The following is a 25895-nucleotide window of genomic DNA, read 5'->3' as shown; positions in this document are numbered from 1 at the left end:
TTAACACAACATTGTAAATCAAATGTACTTCAGTAAAATAAATTTAAAAAGTAAAAGATTGGGCCTGTCCCTAAAGGCACAGATGTTCCCTAACCTTCCGGTTTAGGGTTAGGGAATGGTTATTAGCACATCCTTTTTTGCCATGATGCTCTAGCCTCTACTTTTCTCAGGAGTGATCAATGGAATTGACCACCACCTAATCAGCTTGCCATTATCCTTAGATTGAAGTTGTTTTCTAAGAGCAACCAAATGTTAAACCCTTTCTGTTCAGAAGAAGGACAACAACAGTTTTGTGTAAGTCCAGATACTCATCACTGATATGTAAATAATTGCATCAAAAAATTTCAGGCTCAACCCCTAGTTTATCACCCTCTAGTTTTGGTGTACTTACTACATGGTCTCTAAAGAAGCAACATCTTGTTTCATCTGCCTATTGGTTCTTGACTTTTATTCATGGTATAATTTGTTTTATTTCAAAGCTGCATCTAGATACATAGTTAACCGTCACTACCTTTGTCAATCAAAAATGCCACATACCATTTTTTGGATTTATTTGAAAAGCTTTAATAGTTTACTCACTTCTAAAAGAAGACATAGCCATAGACTAAATGAAAGAGTGCTATTTAATAAAATGGCCTATATGCTTTCCAGTCACTAACCTGAAGCATCTTCCATGACAATTTTTTTTCCAGTGAATGAAGAATGTTATAAACTCTGATTGCCTGCACTTAATTTCTGGAAGTTACTGAGGGTTTGCAGTGCTTATTGTCTGTATTTGAGAAATGTATTTCTTTTTTGCTTAAGTTAACTAGTCAGTGCTGGATCAGGCCTTTAGCAACTGCTGATGACACTAAAAGATGTTAATTTAACTGTATGTTCAAGAGGCAAGCTAGAAGTTAATTCTAGAAGTTAAACTAGAAGTACGTTCAAGAAGACAAATTAGTATTTTGGTCGTGTGTGTGTGTGTGTGTGTGTGTTTTATTACTTGTGCTGTTGCCTGGGCATGCCAAGATTTGTTGTAACTAGAAGGTATTGTTTAAGTTCATTTAGTACATTTTGTGTCATTTTCTTCTAGTAAAGAGCTGAAGAAGAATGAAGGGGCAAGGAACCAAATATACAGAAATGAAATGACAAATTAAACCAAATGGAATTTCTCTTCAGAGTTCAGAAATTTCAGATGGCCAGGAAGAAAGGAAGGCTCTACTATTTCTTATCCTTATGAAAGAATCTAGAAAAATCAGAAGCAAGGTATGGGTGGAAAAATAAATGTGGCCTTTTGAAAAGCTTAATTGTTATAAACCATTGTGTTTGCTGTTGATCAAAGTATTGGTACTTGTATTTATTAGTAACTGCATCAAAATTACATTACCATTCTTGGAAAAATCAATAAAGAAAAACCATAATTGCCACACAGCAAATATGAGGAAAAAGTGTTTGCATTGTTAGGATGTCCATAAAGTAATCATTTAATATTATATCTGTAATGTGGTTCTGTGTGTGATGATATACTCAGAATATGAAATATCTGCTATTTAAATTTAACTTTATTTAAAATAAAGATAAGCAGCTTCAGGATTTTGTGTATTCAAAATGGTCCAAGTAAGAAAGGCATTAAAAGGTAACAAATGTTTACCTTGTTTTTAAATTTTTGTTTTTAAATTTTTTAATTTGTTTTTAGATTTTTACATTGAATTATTTATTTCTTTAGTTCCAGAGTAACAGTGTCATTACTATGTGACCATATATTTTGAAGTGAGATGTTATAAAATGGGAAAGTTCATCTCTTTGTTTTTCACTTGACTCTTCTTAAAACTGTGTGATTTTAAGTCTGTCAATAAAATATTTAACTTCAAGAAGGTCAAAACTAATATAAAATTAGAAAACTTATTTACCAAATTAGACAATTGATTCCATTAAAGTAAGAAGTGAGAAAAACAGTGTTGGGCATTGAGGTGTAAATTTTGCCCAGATGTATACCGGATGTGAAAAATCTTCTAGTAGAAATATATTTGACTCTTACCCCTGCACATGTTGTAGAGGCATGAAAATTGGTAAACTTGCCCGTGCTGTGTAGAACTTGGGGGGAGGGGGGCATTTTTGAAAGTGGTGAGTGGCATTGATGACTGCTGAAGCCCTCAGCCATTAGCACAGAAATGTGTTCCGATAGTACCAAGCTCCCCTGTTCTAGATGCACACGTCTGTGCTTCAGGTACAGCTGGACCCAGCCAGCTTGAGTCACCCTTGTACAGGCTTGTTTTTTCTTTCTTGTTAATGCACTTGATAATGAAAAAAATAAAAATATGTGACTCTCTGCAGTTTCAGCTCATAGTTTTGAGATGTGTGTAGATTCTCTGATTTTGGTTTTAATTACAAAGAATTTCAGCAAGTTGCAAAATGATTTTAAATCAAGACAATAATAAAATAATATGTCAGAGGAGCTAAACATTTGCTGAAATCCCAATGTTCATATGAAAAATAAAGGGTTATTTTTATATTGTAACTACTGAAGGCAAAAATAACAATTGAGGCAAACACCAGGAAAAGTTGTTTCTACTCAAAGCCCATTTCTTTTCTTTTTTGTCCTGTTGACAAAGCAAGATTTGGGTTATGTTTGTGAATAGATTAATTATTATTAATTAATAATCTTCACCACCTTCTAAGATGAGATGGGGTGGGGGAGACCATAAGAGTGCCCTCCAAGTAATAAGTCCAAATTATAATCAAGCAGAGAAATCAGACTATTTACTTAGTAATAAATTAACTTTGTTTTATTTTTATCCTAAAATTATTGAATTCTATCCCATTTTATAGTCTCTTTTCTACAAATAAGTAGCAATTTGACACTATCTTTTCTAGATAATAAATAATGTCATTCTTACAAATTAATTTCCCAATTATTGATTCTACTCTGTCTTGAAGATTCGAGTTTCTTCGGTATCAAAACTATACAATGAATAGGATTTGCAAAGCTAGAATAAAAAGCAAGTTTTAAAAAGATTTAAAACTTGAAATATTTTACACCATGAATGCAAATTCATGTTTAAGATGCACCTTTTAAATATGAAATCAGTGTTTTAAATGGTTAACACTTGCTACTTTTGAAACCTTTCGTAAGGTTTCTTTCCAAAAAAAATGGATACTTGACATTAATTTTATTTTTCAGTTACAGAAAAGTTTTATTAGAGAAAGATATTTTCTCTTTAGGAAGTTCAGCAAGACTATCTGGGAAATAACTTATCATTTTATAACTTTATATGTCATGTTATTTTAGTCATATATTTAACTCACAACTATTTTTCAGAGGGTTAGAAAGTTCTAGAAACTATATAAAAAACTCATGACCTTATACTTTTATACGTATTTCAATGATTTCCATCTGAGGTCCATATCTGTTAAGTAGATTATGGGAACATTTTTCACTAGTCCAACTTTTGAAGCTCTATATTTGTTGATTTCTACCTCATTGGACTTGACTACAGAAGAGATTCCCCAAATCTTCACTTTATGTATGTGACCTCATTCAGTCCTCACTTCAAACCCAGGAGGAAGATAAAATCTTCCCTGCCCTGCAAATAAGGAAACCGGGGCTTTGAAAGTTAAGCAACTTGTCCAAGTGCACACGGTCAGTCAGTGTGTTGCTTGCTGTCCATGGAGGTTTGTCATACTCCACTGGGGCACCTCAAAGGTCCCCACCCACCTCAGGTGCTGGGTGCAGTGAGCCAGTAGCACCTAGAGTTGGTCTCCAGCCCACACAGAGTAAGGAAGCAACCTGATGAACGTACAACCACACTCAGAGACTAGAAACATCTCATATGTCTTCCATGCAGCCGTGACCTACATAAAATGAAATACCATATCTGAGTGAATTTTTTTTAAAAAAACTGATAATGTCTTTACCCCATATTTGTTTTGCAAAATCTTTACTCCATACTCTAATTCTTACATTTTTTTAAGGAATCGATTCTGTGGACTCAAACTAACACATGGACAGTAACATTTTATTCAAGAAACAGTACCCCAGTCACATAAGAGAAAATAAAAACATCAAGAGTCACGTCAATCAAAAGGCTCTGTTGAGTGGCAAACTCAGTCTGTGGATGGACCCAATTAGCTGCAGGCGAACTGAATGTCAGCATCATTTAGGGTTAACAATGGACCAGCTAGGCAAAAGCAGACAGCTACTCTCTGCAGAGACCCGGAAAGCAAACTTGGTAATGAGGTACTTCATTCATCATATCCTTCTGCTCTAATTATTAAAGTGAATAGGGAATACTTTAACTTAAGGCGGGAACTGGATAACATAAAAACATCTGTTTTGTAAACACAAAGAATGCTTTTTTTCTAATGATCTCTTCACATCTACATCAAGCATATGTTGTGAGCCCCCTGTTTTCGAAAGTTGCTCTTCTAACACCTCAAATTCATTCTGATTATGGATGGGTTATTTTGATTGTCTCAGAAAGTTAGGGAGGATGAAGCTGCTAAGAATCTACAGTTTTACTATCTACTCACAATCTAAAGAGGGGAAGGGTGTCATAAGTAAGTACATCTATAACCATGCATAACACATGTTCTATTACTTGTGTCAGAATGGTCCAACTATATATACTTCAATGTCATTCATCTCTAAAAGTACTAAACAATCTGATTTTTACTCATTCTAGTTCACTTCTTCTTAACTGATCACTTGGATCCTTGTGAAGAATTGTGAAAGAATTTGGTAGAGGAAAATGTAGGATTTTTTTTTTTATACAGCAATTATATAAGTAAACATATATTGCCAATCTTTAAAGTTGCTTGGAACGAGCTGATTTACTGTTGAGAGGGAACAATTATAGTTAAGAAAAAAAAAATACAAAAGGAGGAAAAAGCAAGAAGGCGAGGAAAATAGCTTGTTGCTGGAGCAAAAATGAACAACTGAAGCTTGTGAAAAAGCAGTCGCTAGACCAAAGGAAGAAGGTTCCCTGGAGAAAAACGTGGTCGCTACGGTTCAGTTTTTCAGTGATTTCAACTGAGAATCAGTAGTTAATTTTTTTTCTGTTTAATTTGTTCATGGGACCATTTTATGTAAACACTCCACACAACTTTTTCCGGAGCTACAGTTATTCGATTTAAAGTAAGTGGAAGATGGCTAAGCACGGTGATGTTTTTAACATCCCTGCCTGTTATACAGAAGAAGTTAATGTTCAGAAGTATCTGCCATGCTACTTTTAGCAACTAAATATTTCCATCGTGGTAAAGAAATGTCAGTGAAATCTATGCACTTTAAGAACATCAAATTCTTATACTTATCATGTGTGCAGGCAGAGTACATAATAAGCTAGTCTATAGCAGCTGTAAATTTCTGAGGATTTATCTAACCACAAATACATTGAAATGGGGAAACGGGGCTATATTAAACTATGCAAGATGCTGCTGGAGCTTTGCCATTTCTGCAACATCCTGTAATTAATTTCTCATGACAGGTCTGGCAAACTGAAACATCCAATACACTTGCGACAGACAGACTAGAGTTGCTGCAAATCCTACAGTCCCATGAAGTGAAGGTAGTTTTTTTCTTTCAAACATGAATATAGCTCTGTTTAGAGTGTCCCGTAGCCAAGGACAAATTTGTCACTTTTTAATTCCAAAATAAAGAAGGTCTAGAATATAGAAAAGATCCTGAGCTGAGTGTTTAATCTATTCTCTGTGTTGCGCAGTCTTTCCCTGAAGAGGGACGGCCCTGGGTAGGGGATGATATCGTTAGGTTGGCATGCATGCCTGTTGTAGCTATGATGGGATTCTCTCCTGGGAGATTTGAGGTCAGTTCTCTCTCGAACACATCCTCTCCCTGTAAGCAAGACTCACAAGACCACCTTCTCCATCTGTGTGTCATTCTCTCCTGGAACCCATAATCCTGCCATCTTGCAAACTTAGAGCACAGATAAATACAGAAATGATCCCTGCTGCAACACAGAGAAAGAAAAAAAATGTAAATTTTTTTTTGCCAAAATAGATTTTCCTGTATAACAGTAAGTTCTTTGTCAGTTCATATCGATGTGAAAGAATGACCCTCTCTTTACCTGATGTGTGTAATTTAATACAGGTGTTAAGTGTTTGGTGTTAAGGATGGACCTTAGTAAGCAAGCCTCCTTCTTGCTGGGGGAGTGGAGATTCTGCCCCTAAAAATGAAATCAGCATATCAATGTCCACAGCCTCGCGCATTTCCTTTGGAAGGTCGGAGTTCCTCGGACTACAAACAAGAGGACACAAGGGAGAGTGGGAACCTTGAATCTGGAAGCTTTCATGAGAAGGGAAAGGTTCCAGGTGTTAAAGAATAGGATGGGTCTTGCTCAGCAGAAACAGAGGTGAGAAGCCAGGCAGGCAAGGGGCAGTGGTTTCAGCCCAGTTGCCAAAGGCTAACTGTAAACACCTGATGCTCTTTGTATTTTCTCCAGTGATTGTCTTTCCCTTTATCCTTGCTATTGAAAATGTATTCTGTTCAGAGGACCAGAGAACTTTGTTGCTTGGGCTTACGTTTTAGAGAAAAGCAACCACAGAATCCCAAACTGAATAACCCAAGGGGAAAAGTGAGCAAGAGACCATGTAAGAATGCTTTTGTATCCTTCCACTCCTCTCCACTGGAAAAGCTCCCTTCAGAGCTCATCTATGTAAAACTCTGGAAATGGAAGAGAGAGATCAAAACATAAAAAGGAAGACCCTTCTTTTTCGTACTTGTCCAGGGTCACAGAATCCAGGGCCAGGACCCCACCTCCTACTCCTACTGCTATTTACTAGGTAACATTCTCAGTTACCTTAAAGCTGAATTATTCAATCCTAATTCTTGAAAAATCCTAAACTTCTTCAACCTCCTACACAACTAAGAATAACATCCCGTATAGAGCGTGGTCTACATTCAGGTAAATTCCCCTTTAACACTAGGTTGTTATAAGTGGTGAATTTGAATGAGTGAGGGTTGAAAGTAGGAAAAGTATAAGGTGATAGCAGAGAGTCCAGAGAGAGACATTTCGGTGCACGCACAAGAGGTCGTTTTCTTTGATTTTTGGTTTTTTACTATGTTGACAATTGGATACAGATAAGGACTGATTCTATTTATGTATCAATAGCTGGAGTTACTGATAGCTTGCCTAAATATATCCTTATAGTTAAAGATCATCAATAACTTTAACACTTTTCATGATTCTTCAAAGCGTGTATGATTGCTTTCAATTTATTCACCAGCTGATTATTGAAAGCCTGTTTGTCAAGCAGTGGGCAGGAGCTGAGTGGACAGTTGAACCAGGAGCCTCAACTCTTCTACTCTGTGTTTCACCTTGAAATTGCCACATGTTTACTGCCACCATCACCCCACAGTGGTTTTCAGAGGACTTCCACATACATTACTAAACTTGAGCCTCATGACAATCTTTGTTAAACAGAAAAGTCCCCCATTTTTCAAACCAATCGCAAAGAGGTTGAGTGACTTGCCCAATAACTGTTAATCAGCATCCAGCTGTCCTCCTCCCAGGGCTGTGTTCTTTCCAACCAGGAAAACCCATCACTGACATCTGAAAACTGTGGAAATAAGTTATATGGAAAGCCAATATGTTCCCTGTACAAGAGGCAACATTATATAATAACACTAATTTGGATGTGGGTCTTTTCGGATCAATTTATGATCTCTTCCTGTAGTCAGCTATAAAGTGTTTGTTTTTGCTGCCATCCTATATTTAAATATATTTTTAAATACAAGAACTTAAAATGTAAAGTTGTAACAGAGGCCAAATAAAAACATGTAAAAAAATTTTTTTATTGTATTTTGTAGACAGAGGAAGAAGGAGATGTGCAGGAAATGCCAGAGTCCCTTTTCAAAACCTTTTCACAAATCAAGTAAAACAAAATCATTTTGTGCATTGTATATTGAAGCCAAGTAGTTTTTATTCAAGTTACCAAATAAATTACATTTTCTATTAAAGGGCAGTAAATTCCCATTTGACGTAAAACTTCATTATATCAACTAACTTGGAGGTACCACAGAACCTTTCATTAAATGCAAACCTGACCACGTCACACCCCGTTTAAAACTCTTCACTGGTACTCCCATCCACTCTTACTAAATCCAGTGAGTTTTTCCTATTTGCTTAACAATTATTCCTAGAAATTCAGTCCTGTGCTCTCTGATATCACAGGAAACTCTCAAATGAAATTCAGTCACCTTGGAAGTGACGGCAAAAGTAAGAAACTTGGTTGATATCTGAAAGTCCAAACCACAGAGCACAGCACAGACCTCCCTGATCTGTCCCCTCTGTTCATCCATGTCATGACTGCGTGTGGAGGTGCCTCTGTTCACACTGCAGCGAGACCGTACTACTGCCCTCCAGGGACCATTGCTGCTTCAAGCCCTTGACTTATTCTCTTGACTTGAAGACACCTTTTTCCCAAAGCCTCTGCCAAGTATATTTCCATTCAAGTTTCATCTCAAATAACACATGCACTAAGATTCCTTTTCTAATTACTAACCATGGATAATTGTATTCTCACAGTGTCCTATACCTAATATCTATAAAGACACTTACTTAGCACATGACATTGAAACTGACAGTCTGTTGATCAATGTATTATTTAACATTTCTTGTGTGCCTGAGATAACGCTTTTTTAAACTGAAGTATAGTTCTTATATATATATATATATATATAGTTGTTTTATATATATTCTTATAAATCTGTGCTTGTGCTCAATATCAAAGGATATTCTCAAATGGAATTTAATCTTTTTAAAAATCTTGAATGCCCAGTAAGACTAGGGAATTTAGGAAGGAATCTAAGAAAATGTCATTAGTCATTCTACCGCGCCTTCACAACTGTCTTGTCTTTTTTCATTCTCTCTTCTCTTTCTCACACGCTCCCCTTTTCTTCTTCTTTTCTGGCTCCCTTTTTCCTTCTTCTCTGCTTGACATCAGCAGTGGCATTCACTGAACTCCCCATTAGACCATCACTGACCCATCTCAGTCTGCTCCTGAAACTGGGAATCCAAGATGGAGGATCCATCCTGACAGTGACTTTGGCTACCTCTATCCAAGCCCCCAGTGCCCTCTGAGCAACACTTTATTTACATAAAAACACAATCTTTAAATGTGGATGTAGTCTTCCTTTCATGTCTTTAACTGTTTTTATTGAGGCAAACTATCTGGAAGAGTATCTATCTGATTTGCATAATATTTTACATTCCCATTCATCTGAGGGTAAAAATCCTCCAGAAGCCTTCTAAAATTTGTATATCTAACCCCATTGCCTGTGAATCTGATATCTTTACCACTTTTTTCTTAAAATTTCAATAATTTTCTGGAGAAAAGATTCCTAGATTCATAAACAAATTCCACGATATCACAATGCCTGAGTGTAAGCATCTAATTGTAAGAATTCACCACCTCACGCTATATGTGTTTATGCCAGTAAATGAATCTAGTCATTTTCATCCCCTATATTTTTATCACCTAAAGAATATCTAAAAACTTCAAACAATTCTTTGACCTTATTTGGTCTTAAGCAAGACCAATATCCAGCCCAGCAGTGTTTACACAGAAAGTTTCAGGAGCCGCCCAGAGCCCCCAAGGCAGAGGTCTATGATTCACACATAGACCTGGCTGCCTGGTGTAGAGGGATGAGGCTCGACAGTTCTCAGCTTGGGTTCTGCTGAGAGTCATGACACTTTGCATCCAGATTTCTGTGGGACTGATGTTACAGATGTTATTGAACACCCTTAACTTTTACTCATGTGCTTTCAACTTTGGATCTTCTATTTCTCCTTAGGATTAGTGCAGCTACTCCTGAATATAAACATTAATCTGGTCAGTTTCTTGAGAAATGCAGGCCATTGTGGTAACCCTGCTGTGACACTCATGCCATCTACACACTCATGCCAGGGAAATGTGATTTTGACATTTATCCTCTTAAATAAATCATTCTTCAGCACTATCAGATCATTCCACTCAAAAACTTATTTAACCTTTTTAGTAGGCTGTAGCCATTAAGTTCACTCACAAAAAATAATCATTATTCCAATTCACTTTGTCCTATGCATAGTCATAATTTAGCAGGGAAAGGGAAAGTATTTATTATTATAATTATTCATGATTATAGACTAATTTTAATAATAGCTACCATTTGCTGAGCACAGGGTAGGTACTAGGCTCCTTGTCAGGGGCTTTATGTGCATAATTATCTCATTAAATTTTCAAAATAAGCTTACAAGGTAGATACCATTATCATTACTCCTGTTTAAAAACAAAAACTCTGAAGTTCAGAAAGGTAACACTGTATGTCGGAGATCACACAGCTTGTAAGTCGGGATGTCAGGATTTATATCTCTGGTTTGTCTGACTCCAAAATTCCCCTCTTAATTACTAAATTACTGCCCTTGAGTTTGCCAAACTACAGACTGTATGTTCTTTTAAAATGAAATGGCTTCTTTTTAAAATGCTTCTTCCCCTCACAGTTGAAAAAAGTGACTTTCTGTTATTTTAGAAATGCGTAAGAAAGTTAAACATTTAATATTTTCCAAATTTCTAATGTGTTTTGCAGAACAGTCTTCAACAAAATAGTTTGATCAAAAATGAATCTCACGCACCCCAATATTCATTGCAGCACTATTCACAATATCCAAGACATGGAGCAGCCTAAATGTCCGCCAGCAGATGAATGGATAAAGAAGATGTGGTACATATGCACAATGGAATATTAGTCGCCCATAATAAGGAATGAAATAATGCCATTTGCAACAACATGAATGGACCTAGAGATTATCATACTAAGTGAAGTAAGTCAGACAAAGACAAATATCCTATGATATAACTTATTCGTAGAATCTTAAAAAATGATACGAATGAATTTATTTACAAAACAGAAACAGACTCACAGACATAGAAAACAAACTTAGGGTTACCAAACGGGAAAGGTGGGAGGAGGAATAAATTAGGAGTTTGGGATTAGCATATACACACTACTATATATAAAATAGATAATCAACAAGGACCTACTGTATAGCACAGGGAACTCTACTCAATATTCTGTAATAACCTATATGGGAAAAGAATCTAAAAAAGAATGGATATATGTATAACTGACTCACTTTGCTGTCCACCTGAAACGAACAACGTTGTAAATCAACTGTACTCCAGCATAAAACTAAAATTTTTTTAAGTAAAATGAAAAAAGGAATCTCAAAGGTTCATATTGAAATAGTCACACCAACATTTAGCATTTAAGAAAAATGTTTTCTTTCCAATTTTTATGTGCTACGGAGACGTTACCCTAGTCTAAAAGAAATAAATAATAAAATACCATCACCAATGCATTTCACATCCCTGTAAGAATTGTGTCTATTAGGGTTGCGTTTGGGGTGAAGAAGAGGGTTGTGTAAGGTCTTCCTTCTTGTGGTTCCTCTTTAGTCTCCGTTCACCACCCTCAGGAGACATAGCTGGCCCTTTATGTCATCATGGCCCGTGTACATCATCATGGCAACCATCTCATAAGTGTTAACTTGCCGTTTGCAGAGAGACAATATCTTTTCATCATTTATTCCCAATGTTACCTTTAGTGCCTGGTGCATAACAGGCACATTCAATACTCAACAAGGCAGATCACAGGTCCAAAGGCTTATTTTCTGTATATCGATAAGTTGGAGGTGAAATGTAGGTAGGGATATTAACAGATCATGGAAATTATGCAGCAGTATTACACCAATCCAAATTTCTGTGTATTTTTCTATTTCCTCTAGTAAATCTATTTCCTTTCCCCTCTCACTCCCTCCCCTCCACACCCATCCTGGCTTTTAAACTCTTACTTTCTCTCTATTTACAGCCAAAATTGTTTGCAGTGCCCCACACCTGACTTCCAGCTGGCTCTTGTATTCAGGCACAAACAAAAGCAAGACAAACACACACTGCATCTGTACTTTGAAACAGCCTCAATTCCAGGTGGTTGAAAGGACTCCCTGGGGCACCTGAAACTCAGGTGGGACCATAGCAGTGTTTCAAGCCCAGCCCACCTGTAATTCCCCTTTCCTCAAGGTTGCCAGGCAGTCAAGAGCTGGGTGTGCAGAACTGGTGACTCGAGCTCTATCAGGTGTCAGCCTCTGGCACGTGCAGTGGCAAGAGGCAGGCTGATCCTCCAAAACGTCTTCAGCCTGCGCTTCACTGAGGTCACAGCCCGAGGACCTCACGTGTCCCCATCCATTTCCCAAAGAGCATTTTCCTCCGGACTGAAGGCGAAAATCCAGCTTCCTGAACTAGCGTGTGCAGCAGGCGAGCTAGGGAGCCTGCCTTCTGGTGACCAGGGTGCTCAGCCATTCCAGGCCAGGTGTGGGTGCCTGGTGGGTCTCAGTTCTCCCCGTCACTGCTTCCCATTTCCTTGCAGTGCCAGTGGACCTCGAGGCATGTCTAAACTGCCATCACAGGCTTTCTTCGTCACTGATTTACAGCATCAGCCAAATAATCATCTGGCAAGAAGAAAAAGATAACACGGCGTGCTTAACAAGAAGGTAATGTGTGTGAGTGTTTAGGTAGTCGCTAATTATTTTCTGACTGGAGAACCAGATAGACTGTGGCAATGCTGTTTCTAACCCCACTGCTTTAACGCTTTCCTAAGTGGACAAATGGATGTGAATCAGAAAGGAGGGTAAAGTGAGGTGGGCTTAAAAAATAAAGATATCTTCTTTCGATTTGCTTGAGTTCCTTTCTGCCAAGAAATGAAGAAAGCTTCGGAACACCTTACACAACATTTCCCGTTTTCTACCGAAATGCTTTTATTTAGAGTTCAGTTTTATAAATTAGCAAATCAAGTAAGAAGGAAGTCCCTTTCCTTGTAGCACAGCTTAACAAGAGACCCAGGATGAAAACCTCTGCAGAATCTTCATTCCCAGGACCATGGAGGAAAAAATTTATAAGATTTATGCAAAACTTCAAAACAAGCCCCTCCCTACACACACCTCCCCCTTGCGTGGGTGTTTCCTTCACCCCACTACCACCAGTGTTGGTTTTTATGTGAGCATAATTGTGCTTTTGTCTTGGAGTTGGCTCACCTCAATACACTCTAGTCTGAGATCCCTTGGCCTCAAGCCCAGGGTGGGGCTTTGCCCTCAGTACTGTAAATAATGGTAATTACCTTTACAAACTTAAAAAAAATATTTTTTTTTCTTTCCCAAGGCCAAGAATATCCAAAGTCTAGAGCATTCTATGTAACCCCTTGTGCGTAAATCTGTTAGAATCTGTATGGCAATGAGAAAGAGTTTCTCCCTCGTGGAATGAATGTCCAAAGTGAAAAGATGGTCACCAGCACTTAGCTGCCCCGTGGATCACTCTGGGCCTGTGTGGTTTCTGCTTCCAGATTATAGTGGTGATGTAAGTCCAAAAGAACGGAGTAAATTATGAAGTAGAATTTAGCGTTTATTCTCACCGCTGACACAGAAGTTTCTGTGAATTAGATTGAAACAGAAGCATGTTCCATGTGCCCGCTATCAACTCACAAGGAGAGGAGTTAGGCCGCCTGATTGTAGACTGGGCCATTTCCAAGGCATTACTTCCTGCAGTATCTCTGTCTGCTTGACAGCACCTGTTGTTCCGATTAAGTTGACATGCATCCAAGCTTTTGCCTCATTAGATTATCTCCATGGTGCTGAGGCTATAATTTCTGCATAATCTTGGTGTTCTATATCATGCACAATCGCTAGCAGCTGTTATCCATGTCTAAGATCAAAACAATTAATGAAAATTCAAAAATTTTAAACTCAATAGCTTTTGGCCACATCGACATATCAAGACTCATACAAAAGTTTTGATTTATGAATGAGATAGATTGGTTTCCCGGGCCCCAGAGTTCCCTTTGATTATTTTACTTCCAGATTAACTGGCTTGAGTATGGAGACCTGAACATCTGGACAGATGCCCTTAACCTAGCATTCACTCATTTCAAAGGCGAACGACCCAGAGTGGGAAGCCTCTTGGGCATGTGATAACTGGAAATTTACTAAGACCCTCAAGGAAGTGCCAGACTTGTCTGCATGTCATTTTTTCCATTCAGAAGTCAAATTATTGCTCCATGGCTGTGAGAGTTATTGAGGGCATGCTCTGTGTTCATGTTATCGTGTGTTCCAGGCATTTAAATGATCAAGAATATTCATCTGTGAGGTTTCTTATGCTAAGAGGAGGTGATTCATAATGCAACTACCAGAACGTGAAGCTCTGTGATCCATCATATACCATCACTTTATTAACAGTCGCTTTCCCTTGGCTCAGGGCCCTGCTGAGAATCAAGAGGGGTCCACCCCCGGGCTCTGGAGCCTTCCCCTGAAATGTGAACTTATAATCAGCAGTAATAAACTTCCCTTCTCACTAGGAGGGCTCAATGTTTAGGAGGTAATTTCTCTTTGGCGCTTGGCCTCATTCCAAATGTTCAGAACTTCTTGTGGAGGTTCTGAGAGCTATTCATGCAGCCCTGCTGATGCTTGCTCATCTGTTTGTTAAAGACTCCCTTGTCCCCATGTGACCCCTCAATCCATCCACCATGCAAGTTCCAAAGACTGACAGAGAGAGCACCATGCAGATGGCTGTCTGGACTCTACACAAATTCAACCCTCCTGGGGGACTCCCCAAATGGCTAATGTCCTTGTGCACAAGAATGAAAAGTGACTCCATGTGAGGTACAGTGCAAGTTATTCTGGGGGAAACAGACACAACAGCACAGAACTGGTGAGGCGAGGCTGCCCCGTTCACCATCTTTGGAAATTTTAAAATTGGGCTGCGTCTCAGTATCTCTTCTCTCTGCTGCACAGTCTCTAAAATAACTTGTTTGATGGTGATGGAAAAAAAGCTGAGGGCAAACAGGAATTGGTTTTCTAGGTCAGGTACTTTAAGACTTACTGAACACCTAGAGAATCCAACACACAGTATCATCCCCATTCTGGAGGAGCGTCCATGGAGCGCCGTCTCTGAGGGTCTATCGATACAAAAGGAGTGTCTCAGCCTTGACATCCAAGCTGGAAAGGCTTAGGGATAATTTTTCAAAACTTCTGTCTGAAACTGTTTCATTCTTTCACTGATGGTTAACATTGGTTCGAAGTACTATTGCCATTCATTTGTGTTGAACTTCTTTAGAACAGAGAGGGGTAGGGGTAGGAATTGTTTTCTAAACCATAAGGCTTGACTCTGGTTCATTCAGGAGAAAAAGGGGTTAAGTCCTCTGGGTAAAACATTGTCAATCACTAGTGACTGCCACCAAGATGAAAAACAAGCTGCACCTGTACATGGGCAATTTAAGAGATTCTGGTCAGCTATTTTTCTCTGGTGCTTTGTTCTGCCAGCTGCCTCTGCTTTGGATGCAGGTGGAAGCATGGACTTTGCTATCTATAAAAAAATTTAATGGTGAAGATCAACTTCCGCTTCACCTCCCCAGGGATCAAAGTTTTGGGGCTCTTTTTTTTTTTTCTTTCCCTGAAAGACTAGTAGAGCAAAGCTCAGATCAGACAATGGACATGTTGTTGAGAAGCCCATTCTCCCCAGAGAAGTAGCAGGAGATCTTTGGTGGGTTATAGTTTTTTTCTTCCCAATTTGAAGGAACTAACAGAAGCAGAGAGATGCATGCCTCCACAGGGTGAGGTTAAGCATCTGCTGGGAGGAGGGCTGGGGAATGACAGCTGGGGAAGTCTCGTTACCGCCACTACGTTTACAGTCGGCCACCATCGTGAGCCTGACAAGGAGCAGGCAAATGCGACATGGAAGTGACAGTCTCTGCGCCTGCCAGTGGGAGAGATGTGCTTCCGTGCAGCCTCATCTCTATGGAAGCGGGATGTCACAAATCTTACATGGGTTGGATTACTTTCCATTGCACAATCAATGACAAGCAAAATGTGTAGGTAGAAAAGAAGCTTAAAAATTGAATGCTCTATGGGCTTCTCTGGTGGCGCAGTGGTTGAGAGTCCGCCTGCTGATGCAGGGGACACGGGTTCATGCCCCAGTCTGGGAGGATCCCACATGACGCGGAGCGGCTGGGCCCGTGAGCCATGGCCGCTGAGCCTGCGCGTCCAGGGCCTGTGCTCCGCAACGGGAGAGGCCACAGCAGTGAGAGGCCCGCATACCGCAAAAAAAAAAAAAAAAAAATTGAATGCTCTGGACTAACCCATACAAGAAGCTTAAGTGATGTGCCTCACCAAAGACATTCTCAAGGTTCTTGTATTAATTCAACAAACACCTGTTGCTACCATGTGCCAGGTTCTAAATTAGTTATTGGACATACAGTGGTCGTTACGAGCTGAATTGTGTCTCCCCAAAATTCATATGTTGAAGTCCTAACCCCCCAGCACTGTATTTGGAGGTAGAGCCTTTAAAGAGGTAATTAGATTAAAATGAGGCCATTAGGGTGGGCATTAATACAATTTGACTGGTGTCTTCATAAGAAGAAGAAATTTGGACCCACAAGGAAACACCGAGGAAAGACCAGGTGAGGAGACAGAGAGAAGGCGGATGGCCATCTGCTTGCAAAGCAGGGAGACCTAGAAGAAACCCAACCTGCCGACACCTTGATCTTGGACTTCCAGCCTCCCAGGACTCTGGGAAAACAAATTTCTGTTGCTTGAGCCACCCACTCTGTGGTGTTTCGTTATGGTGGCTGAGCAGATGATTACAGTAGTGAATAAAGCCAGGTCCAAGTCCTCACTGAACTTACAATCAGTTGAAGAACCGACAATGTCATGCCCATTAAGCAGAGGAGAAAGTGACTAAGGGCACTTTTAGGCATTGCCTGGCGAGCCTGACTTAGTAAGAGAACCAGGACCAGGAATTCCAGCTAATCTTTGGACATACTTCATTATGACACCTATGGTCATTACCCTTTATATTTGAATTAAGGGTTAAACAGAATTATTACTGTGCTTCAACATGAGAAAGCAACAAATCCTGCACTGATCACGTGACAGGGGGAGGGGAGAAATCTAACAGATACGACCTAAAAGGTTAAATGGAAAAGAAGCATGTGCCTAGATGAGCATCACATGCAGACACATCACAGATGTGTGGGCTTCAACATTACCAGTAGAAGGAAAGGAAATCTGTATATTTTTATAATCACTACGCAGGTGCTTATTTTAGATTGTTTTCTTGAACGTTGTTAGTTTGTTGTTTTTTTTTTTAACCTCACTGCCCTATACTTGTTGCCTCAAAGGAAGCATAACATTAGATAAAAATACAGAAGCTGCTATCCGGAGTTCAACAGGTTAAAACAGAGCTAAAAATAGCTCCTAGGCATGTCATATGGTTGGCTGACTATTTAATCCCCTGATATGTACGAGAAATGGAAGCGTTCTCGTCTGCATATCTGCCAACTGTCCATGAAGCTTTACTCTTCTCGGGATTTTGGGGGACATGGTCATTGGGAGACTGAGTTTACTAACCCAATGAAAAGTACAAAGTTCTCCTATGCTGACTAGAGAAAACTGTGACAGAATGTATACTTTCTGTTGTGTGGCTGATATACTCATTGTATGTTCAGATATTGTGATTCTGTCCAGGCAGGCAAGGACCCTTGTGTGTGTAGAATTGGAAGTAGGTAGGGTCTCAGATAAAGGGAGAACTCACAGTTGTAAAAACACCACCACAGCCCTGAGGGTGGTGTGGAGACCTCGGGCTGGAACCCAGAGTAAGGATCTAATGGAAAAAACTTACGCAAGTGACAGAGTTAAAAATCTCTTTCTCGGTCTTAAGTAGGTCTTATTTTGCCAGATAAAATAAGATCCTCCAGTCAAATCTGAATTTCACATGAACAACAAAAATCATTTTAATTGTAAGTATGTTTCATGCAATATTTGAAACATACTAAAAAATGGTATTTCTCTGAAATTGAGATTTAACTGGGCGTATTTTACTTGCTAGATCTGGCAATGCTATCTTAATGGCAAATACTAGCTTCATTGTGGAAGGAGAGTAAGATTCAGTCATCTCTGTTTGGGGAGCTGGGCCTAGAGCTGGGTTATGTCATCTGTGAAACTGTGCCCATCTTTCGGGACTGGAACTGAGTAGCCTTTCTGCATAGTATGTGGCACCAGAGTCAGCAGGTTAGAAAGATGAGAAAACTATGCATCATATGACCCCCAGAGCATTTAATGAACCTTCAAGAATGCCCAGGCCTGTGAATTCTCAGCTGTGCCAAGGTGACAAACCTAAGGAAAGGATTTGGGACCATACTTCGGCAGGAGCATTAAAAGCAAGTCCCCTAGGGGACAGCAAGGGCTGAAATCAAGGGGACAAAATTGCAGTCAATTGGCCAGTTAACTTCCCACCTGGGAGACTCTGGGACTTGTTTTATGGAGAGAGGCAAATACTGCTCCCAAGTGTGAAGAACTCTGGAAGAGGGACTTCCCTGGTGGTCCAGTGGTTAAGAATCTGCTTTCCAATGCAGGGGACACAGGTTGCGGGTTCCATCTCTGGTCGGGGAACAAAGATCCCACATGCCACTGGGCAACTAAGCCCACGAGATCTAGAGCCCACGCACCACAATTAGAGAAGCCCGCGTGCCGCAATGATCTCGTGTGCCACAACTAAGACCCAACGCAGCCAAATAAATAAATAAATATTAGAAAAAATAAAAAGGAACAGATCTGGCAGAATGCTAAGGCTCCCTGGTTCTGCTGTAGTCACTCCCTCCCTCTTCAGCCAAGGGATTCCTTGATTCATCAGCCAATATTTATAGAGCACCTACCATGTGCCAAGCACTGTGCTAGGTCTGGGAATACAACTACCTCCCGGCATCACCCTCACCCTAGGGAGCCTCTGGTCTCAAGGGGCATCCTCATGCTGCTCTTCTTAGACTCAGCCCTGCGCCCAGGCCTTGCCATCCAGCTGGCATCTCCATTACACAGGCTCATTCAGTTACGATCTTCTCCTCTTCAGCATTGGGGAACCAAAGAGTGCATCACAGACACTTTTGTTGTGGTTTGGGTCCCTGTAATAACTCATCACATGGGCCTGGAGCTCTTTTCTTTCATTCTGGCTTGGAGACGAACACAGCAGCTCAGCTCTCCCCTCATCCTGAGGCTGTCTGGTCCCTACTTTCAAAGGGTTCCAGGTGTATTCAAGTTAAATAACCACGTCCGGGGTAACCCCCACTTCCTGTCACTCTCCAGCACATTTCCCTGTTTCATGGTCCTCACTGCATATGTCACTATCTGGAATTGTTTCCTTTGTTCATTTGTGTATTTGTTTATCACCTCTTCCTAAATTAGAATGAATACATCATGAAAGAAGTAAACTCATCTCTCATTCACCATTGTACCTCCAAAGCTTAGAATAGTACCTGACACTGGTGGACACTTAAATATTTATTGAAGGAATAAGAAACAATTAAGTGATCAAACAACCAAATTACCTGTTCCAGGCCACCTGTGACATGCATGGGGTGGATCTCATGCACTGGAACATGGCTACATTTGGAAGATGTTAAACTGTGTCTTCTAAGGATGATGAGCATGTGCTCTGTTTTCTCATGGGCTTATCTGGTGTATCTATCTTCCTTATCACGGTCAGGGCCACCAGCTGGTCACCCATACTGGGAACCTGGAATCAACATAGTCTCCCCCTTCTCTCTTTCCCTCCCTCTACAGTGAAACTACAACTGAGTATTGTTTCTTCTACTTCAGTAGTGGTAGAGCTAGTGAACCTGCTCTCTGCCTCCATCCCCACCTCCTCCAAGTATATTAGTCAAGGTTCTCAGAGAAACAGATCTAATAGGATCAATAGGATGTGTTGTACGTATGTGTAAGAGTCTGCTTCTCTTGCCATTCCAGAAACATTTGAAAGAACCCACCTCCCTACGCTATGTCCCTTTCTGGCTGAAATACCTAGAGAGATTGCTGTTGTGTGTGTGTATGTGTATGTATATAAATATATTTTTATATTATAAATATATGAGAGAGATTTATTTTAAGGAATTGGCTCACAAAATTGTAGAGGCAGAATTCCTTCCTCTTCGGGTGACCCCAGTCTTTTCTCTTAAAGCCTTTAATTGATTGGATGAGGCTACCTACATTACGGACGGTCATCTGCTTTAGTCAAAGATTTAAATGTTAGTCACATCTAAAAAATACCTCCACGGCAACATCAAGACTGGTTTTTGACCCAAAAAATGGGCACCGTAGCCTAGTCAAGTTGACACATAAAATGAATGGTCACAGATGACTGTCTGCCTCCATCCCAACCTACTCCGGGGTGCTTTCAGGACAGCAGAGGATGGAAAGCTAAAAATTATATTTCTATGACTCCCTTGCAGCTAGGTAAGGCAGCTCAGGCACAATATTTAAGGGGGTATTGAAAACCTTAGTAATCAAGATAAATAATCTTAATGAAGTATTTTTAAAAATTAAAATATAATGCAATATTACTGTTGTCTTTTGCCTTTGTCCCCAGTGTGGCTTGGCATGGTACTTGGTTCTTAATGTAATTAGGTTTCATCAGTGAGATGCACTCATGTGATACCTGGAAGGCAGAAATGAGGTGGAAGTTATCTTTCTATGCTAGTCTCTGCTGGCAAGTCTAATTGTGCTCCAGCATGCCATCTCTTGCTGTAATGAGGGTTACAAAGTATGGGCTGGGGCATGTACATTTTGCTGTTGCAGATGGAACGAGCACAGCAAAGCTCTAGAGCCACTACTTGCAGTGACAGCAGCTCCTGCCACAGGTAGGGGAAACTCTTCCTGAAATCTGAAGGTGTCCTCTTGATTCCCCACTTCTCTTATTGAGGCAGGGGTACAATTCCCAAATGGGTCATTCTGCAATTGTGTTCATTCCTAGAGACTGACCTAGAGTCTGCTTCTCTTGTCCTTCCAAAAAGTTTGGAGAAAACTAAATTCCCTATATTATGTTCCTTTCTGGTTGAAATACCTAGAGAGGTCACTGCTTCTTGCACCTGAACCCCGACCAATGCCATCATCCTTCACATATTCATCCTATCCCTTCCAGTGCTACCATCCTGTTCTTAATTCAGTCCCCCTTTTTAATCTCTCCTCTGCCTTCTCTAGTATGGTTTTCAGATCACTGTCAACTCACCCTCCTTGTGCACTTATTTTTCTACATTCTTTATTCTTCACCGAGATAGAATTATCCTCTTCCCTGTGAGCTCACATCACACTTTACTGTATAGATTGACCCTGTTCCCAAAGATTTAGGTAACGTTAGCACATCATCTGGGAAGTGTGATGTTAAAAATCCAATATTGAAAATCTATAAAATTTCTTTAAATTCTCAAGGAGCTTACATTTATTTTCTACCTTCCATCTCTGCTGAATTCCTCACTTCTTGATTTCACACATTCTGCATATTCTCACAAGGCCTTTTTATGCACAGAAGAACTTACTGAACAGTTGAGTGTAAGCAAGTTCTTAAAAAAAAAAAAAAAAATCCTGTATCTTCTCTGCCATGCTGCTCAGGTCTCCCTGATTTCATCCTTTCTTGTCCGTTCACTGCCCTGCTCTCTCTCAGAAAGAAAATTCTTCAATTTTCTAATGTACTTCATTTCTTCCACCCTCTCGTTATAGACCTTGTCTATGTTTCCACATCCAGTTGACCAATCATGGTTTTCTTCCTGTGAAATGGCATTGCTTCCCAAAGAGGACTTCTTCTACAGCTCAGTTTGGGTAGATGAGCGGGCGAAACTAAGTTACTCTAAATAATTGTATCAAGATTGTGGGAGTTCACAGGAGCAGTCTGGGAGAAGAGGTGAGAAAGGCACCAGTGAGGAGAAGGACCAGGAGAATGACTGGAAGCCTGGATACTCCATGAGGTCGTCTGGCCAATGAGAAGTCCTAAGGAGGTAGGGGAAGGACATTCAAGAACAGAAATGTATGCTATTAAATTAAAGCGCTGGAGACAGAACGCATAGTGTTCAGGAACTCTGGCTGCGGGTTGCTGACTGTTCAAAATTCAGCTCTACCACTAACTAGCTCTGCAACTGGCAAGTTCCTTAACCTCTTTTATCTTCAATTTTTTGTGTAAAATAGGATAATAATTGTTTTTTTAAAAGCCTATATCCAATGACTACTGAAGGATTAAATAAGATAATATATGAAAAATGTCTGACAAAACAAGCCAGTTGTCTAGAAATGTTGCTATGATGATGATGTTAACAGCAATGCTGAACAGGTGCTTACTGCTGCCATGTAAATCATCATTGCGTCCCCAAATCTTCAATTAAAAGTCTATGAATTTGATATTAAAATATTTAAAATATTAATAACTGAATTTCCCATTCTGGTTGAAGTAATAATGAAAACAAGGGCAAGAAAATCCATAAACTGACCTAATGTAGCAGAAGCAATTGCTCTTGAACACAAGCATGCAGGCTCCTTGGGGAATAACCAGAATCTTGGAGTTTGACTTTCCTGACATTGGGGATAGAGGACTGAGTCAGTTGTACCCACATCTTGAAAGGGCAGGAAGAATCCAGCTGATATTTGGATAACTATTCTTCAAGCATTCACTATGGAGATGGCCATTGCATGGCAGGCAGGCTGCCCTTCCCCACTTCTCTGGTTGTCACTGGCAGCACTGCTGTGTTGAGAAGGATTCTGAAGTCATGCCCAAGCTCAAGTTGAGCCGGTAGGGCCTTGACTGATTAAGGACCCCTGTCATGACCCAGAAATGTTCTATGTCTGGGGTCATCAAACTATAGCCCAAGGCCAAATCCAGCCTACCACCAGTTGTTGTATAACCCATGAGCTAAGAACGCTTTTTACATTTTGGAATGGTTGAAAAAATGTTTAAAGACAATACTATTTTATAGAGCATGAAAATGATATGAAATTCAAATTTCACTGTCCATAAATAGTTTGAATTTGGTCAACAAAAACAGTTGTAGAAAATTATTTTTCACTCTTGTCATAAAAATTCTGATTTTTATCTTTTGGCCCAGAAAGTCTAAAATATTTACTATCTGGCCCTTTATAGAAAAAGACTGCCACCCCTATTTTACCTGATCCAGAGGAGTCAGTGTATTGCCACAAAGTGTCTTCACTTCCTCTCACCCTCAAGGCTGTGCTTATTTTTTTTTTATTGGAGTATAGTTGATTTACAATATTATCTTAGTTACAGGTGTACAGCAAAGTGATTCAGTTTTATATATATATGTATTCTTTTCAGTTTATTTTCTATTGTAGGTTATAATAAGATATTGAATATAGTTCCCTGTGCTATACAGTAAATCCTGTTGCTTATCTATTTTATGTATAGTAATTTGTATCTGTTAATCCCATACTCCTAATTTATCCTTCCCCTCCTCCCTCTTCCTCCTCTCCCCTTTGGTAACTATAAGTTTGTTTTCTATGTCTGTAAGACTGTTTCTGTTTGTATATAGATTCATTTGTATGTGCTTATTATTATTATTTTTTTTTTTTTTTTGCTTATTATTTTTAACTTGCTTTTATCATATAACTGTTGTGGGTGGGAGCCCAAGAGACCTGTGGATTTTCTTTCTTTTGGTAGAAAATTTCTTTTTAAAATTATTCCTTAATGACAAGTTTGGGATAAATCAATAATGCATGCTGATTGACTTTTTTTAAATCAAATACTAAAAATGAGTCGGTCGCTCTCATCATCCTCTGCGTTACAGGGCCACACCATTTTCATGATGAAACATTCTTGGTGTTTCTTCTACTTTCATGGTGACTGCTGGGTCTACTTTATCTAATTTTTATGCCTTTATTTTAAAAAAAAAGCTTTCTTAGACTCTGCACACCGCCACCCACTCCTCTCTGACAAATTGCAGACACCTGAAAAGTATTTTCTTTCTTAGTGAGAAGTAGAACTTGGATACAGTACCTGCTGGATGGGTACAGTGCTTTCATTACAGCCTTGACCTTGCACATTCCCCATTCCCAGAAGCCAGGCACCTTCCTCTTCCACCTGAGCTACCCGTTGCCCTTTCTCTAGAAAAACTGTGTGAACTTTGAATTTTTTCGAAGTAATAATTTTCCTGATAATTACAGTATAATATCGCTGGAGCTTATCTTTATTTCTGATTGATCTTCAGTTGGCACCAACTCCTAAAACTTTCTCCTTCTAGGCCCCACCCCTGTGTCCCCCACTGCAGTTAATGATCTATTAACAAATGCATAAGAGCTTTAATGGAGTTGCCATTTAAAAAAGAAGCCTGTGGAGATTCTTTCAGAGGAGAGAAAAATCCTTCAGGGAGTGAAAATAATACCCTAATTATAGGTTCTGGGGATTTTGATTTCTTCTTCAGAATTTCTTATCCCTTCTTTTCTGAAAACATATTTCCTGAAGCCTATTTACTCATTTATCAACCATTTACTTTATTTTTCTTAATTGATTTTTACAAAAGCAACATCTGCTCTTTGTGACAAGTCAAACAATGGAGTTATAAAGAAAATCACCCTTCCCCTCCTTTCTCCAACCTCTCTTGCTGGGTTAACCGAGGATTGCACCTAGGATTTCTTTCATCCACTTCACTACATTCAGATAGACAAAAACAAATGCAAAGAGTTATTTGCTGTCTACCTTTTACAAATAATAGGGGTGTTCCATACATATCACTCTGAAATTATAATCAGTATGCATAAATATAACTCATTCTTCTTAGTAGTTGTATATTATTTAATGGTAGAGCTCTTGATGTCTCTGTTGATAGACGGTCAATTCAACAAAGATTTACTTTGCACAAAATAAATGCTAGACTCTTTGATAAATGCTGGGGAGAGAAAAATTAATAATGCATCACCTTTGATGAAGTCAAGGTCCTGTGGAAGAGATTAAACAAATGATTTCATGTGAACACAAAGTTCTACAATGAGGGGTGTACAGTTATACTGAGAAGAGATAGAGAACTAGAGGGAGATTTAGATTCATCTAAGGAAGAAACTTGACAGACAAGGTGGGAAGGCACAGGCTTAGAGAACAGCATGTGCAAAGCCAAGGAAGTGTGATGGAACATGGCGCCCTCAGGAAACTGGCTAATGCACAGTGTGGAGCAGCTGGAAAAGGGCAGAATGGTAGGTTGGCACAGAAGTGAATGGACTTGTATACCAAGCTAAAGAATCTGAACACATCCAGTGGGCTGAGAGTAAAACAAGGACATTACAAGGATTTTAGCAAGAGAACAAGGTCCTGGTTTTAAAAAGATATCTGGCAGATGAACTTGGGAGGAAAGACCAGATATAACAGGAGATGGCAAGAAGCCACTGACATAATCTAGTCAAGAGAGGATGAGGGACTGAGGCAGGGCAGTGGCCAAAGAAGGGAGGGTAGAGAATCAGATTCACTTTTTGAGTTTGACCCAGTAGGACTTGTGGGTAGACTGGAGAGTGTTGGTGCAGGAAAGCTTTTAGCTTGGGCAATCAGATGTACCCATTGAAGGAAACACAGGAGAGGTGATAACTTCTGTTTTGTACATGTTGAGTTTGAGGTGCCTGTGGAAACATCTTGGGCTCTTTGAACATTTTCCAAATATGTGGCAAAGATGGCCATTGTAAAGTATTCATTTAACTTTGTGATAGGTTTTCCCCCTTCACAGAGAAAAAGGAATGAAATGACTCAATGGGGTTGCAACCATGGACTCTAATCTCAGGAGGTGGGAGCCACACAGCCCCAGGGACTCTACTGCATGCTCAGTGCCCCTGAGTAAATTCACAAAGTGCCTCTTCTAGGTGACAACCTGCAAAAACATGATCTCTGTGTAGATTAATAAGTAAATGACATCCTTCCACTGGGCGGAAGCATGCATGGCAGGGGGTGTTGCTAGGAGAGTGGACTGTGGGTAAGATTCCATCGAGCCACCCCCACCAGTCAAGCACTTGTGTGCAGGTCCCCATCTGCACAACCATAGGCAGAAGCCCACGGTCATCAGTGACCTCTTAATTGCCTAA

General features: G+C 39.7%; 1 protein-coding gene across 11 annotated transcripts in view; it reads left to right on the top strand.

Moving 5' to 3' along the window:
* Positions 1 to 12518, top strand: part of AHI1 (Abelson helper integration site 1) — a 219081-nt gene extending 206563 nt beyond the window's left edge. For 8 of the 11 annotated variants that reach the window (XR_012324848.1, XR_012324847.1, XR_012324852.1 and 5 more), the window contains one exon: positions 1076 to 2315. Coding sequence is in view for 3 of the 11 variants with exons in the window: in XM_073789617.1 (XP_073645718.1) it covers positions 1076 to 1139 (64 nt within the window). In the remaining 8 variants the exon portion in view is untranslated. Of the gene's footprint in view, positions 1 to 1075; positions 2316 to 3954; positions 4220 to 5465; positions 5547 to 6194; positions 6348 to 10624 lie in introns of those variants that run through there. The other 3 variants (XR_012324850.1, XR_012324849.1, XR_012324851.1) reach the window with 2 other exon arrangements.
* Positions 12519 to 25895: the final 13377 nt, after the last annotated feature.

The sequence above is a fragment of the Tursiops truncatus genome, chromosome 12 (assembly GCF_011762595.2).
Source record: "Tursiops truncatus isolate mTurTru1 chromosome 12, mTurTru1.mat.Y, whole genome shotgun sequence".
Taxonomy (NCBI): Eukaryota; Metazoa; Chordata; class Mammalia; order Artiodactyla; family Delphinidae; genus Tursiops; species Tursiops truncatus.
The sequence above is the reverse complement of the archived record's forward strand: the minus strand, read 5'-3'. Positions and strand labels throughout refer to the sequence as shown.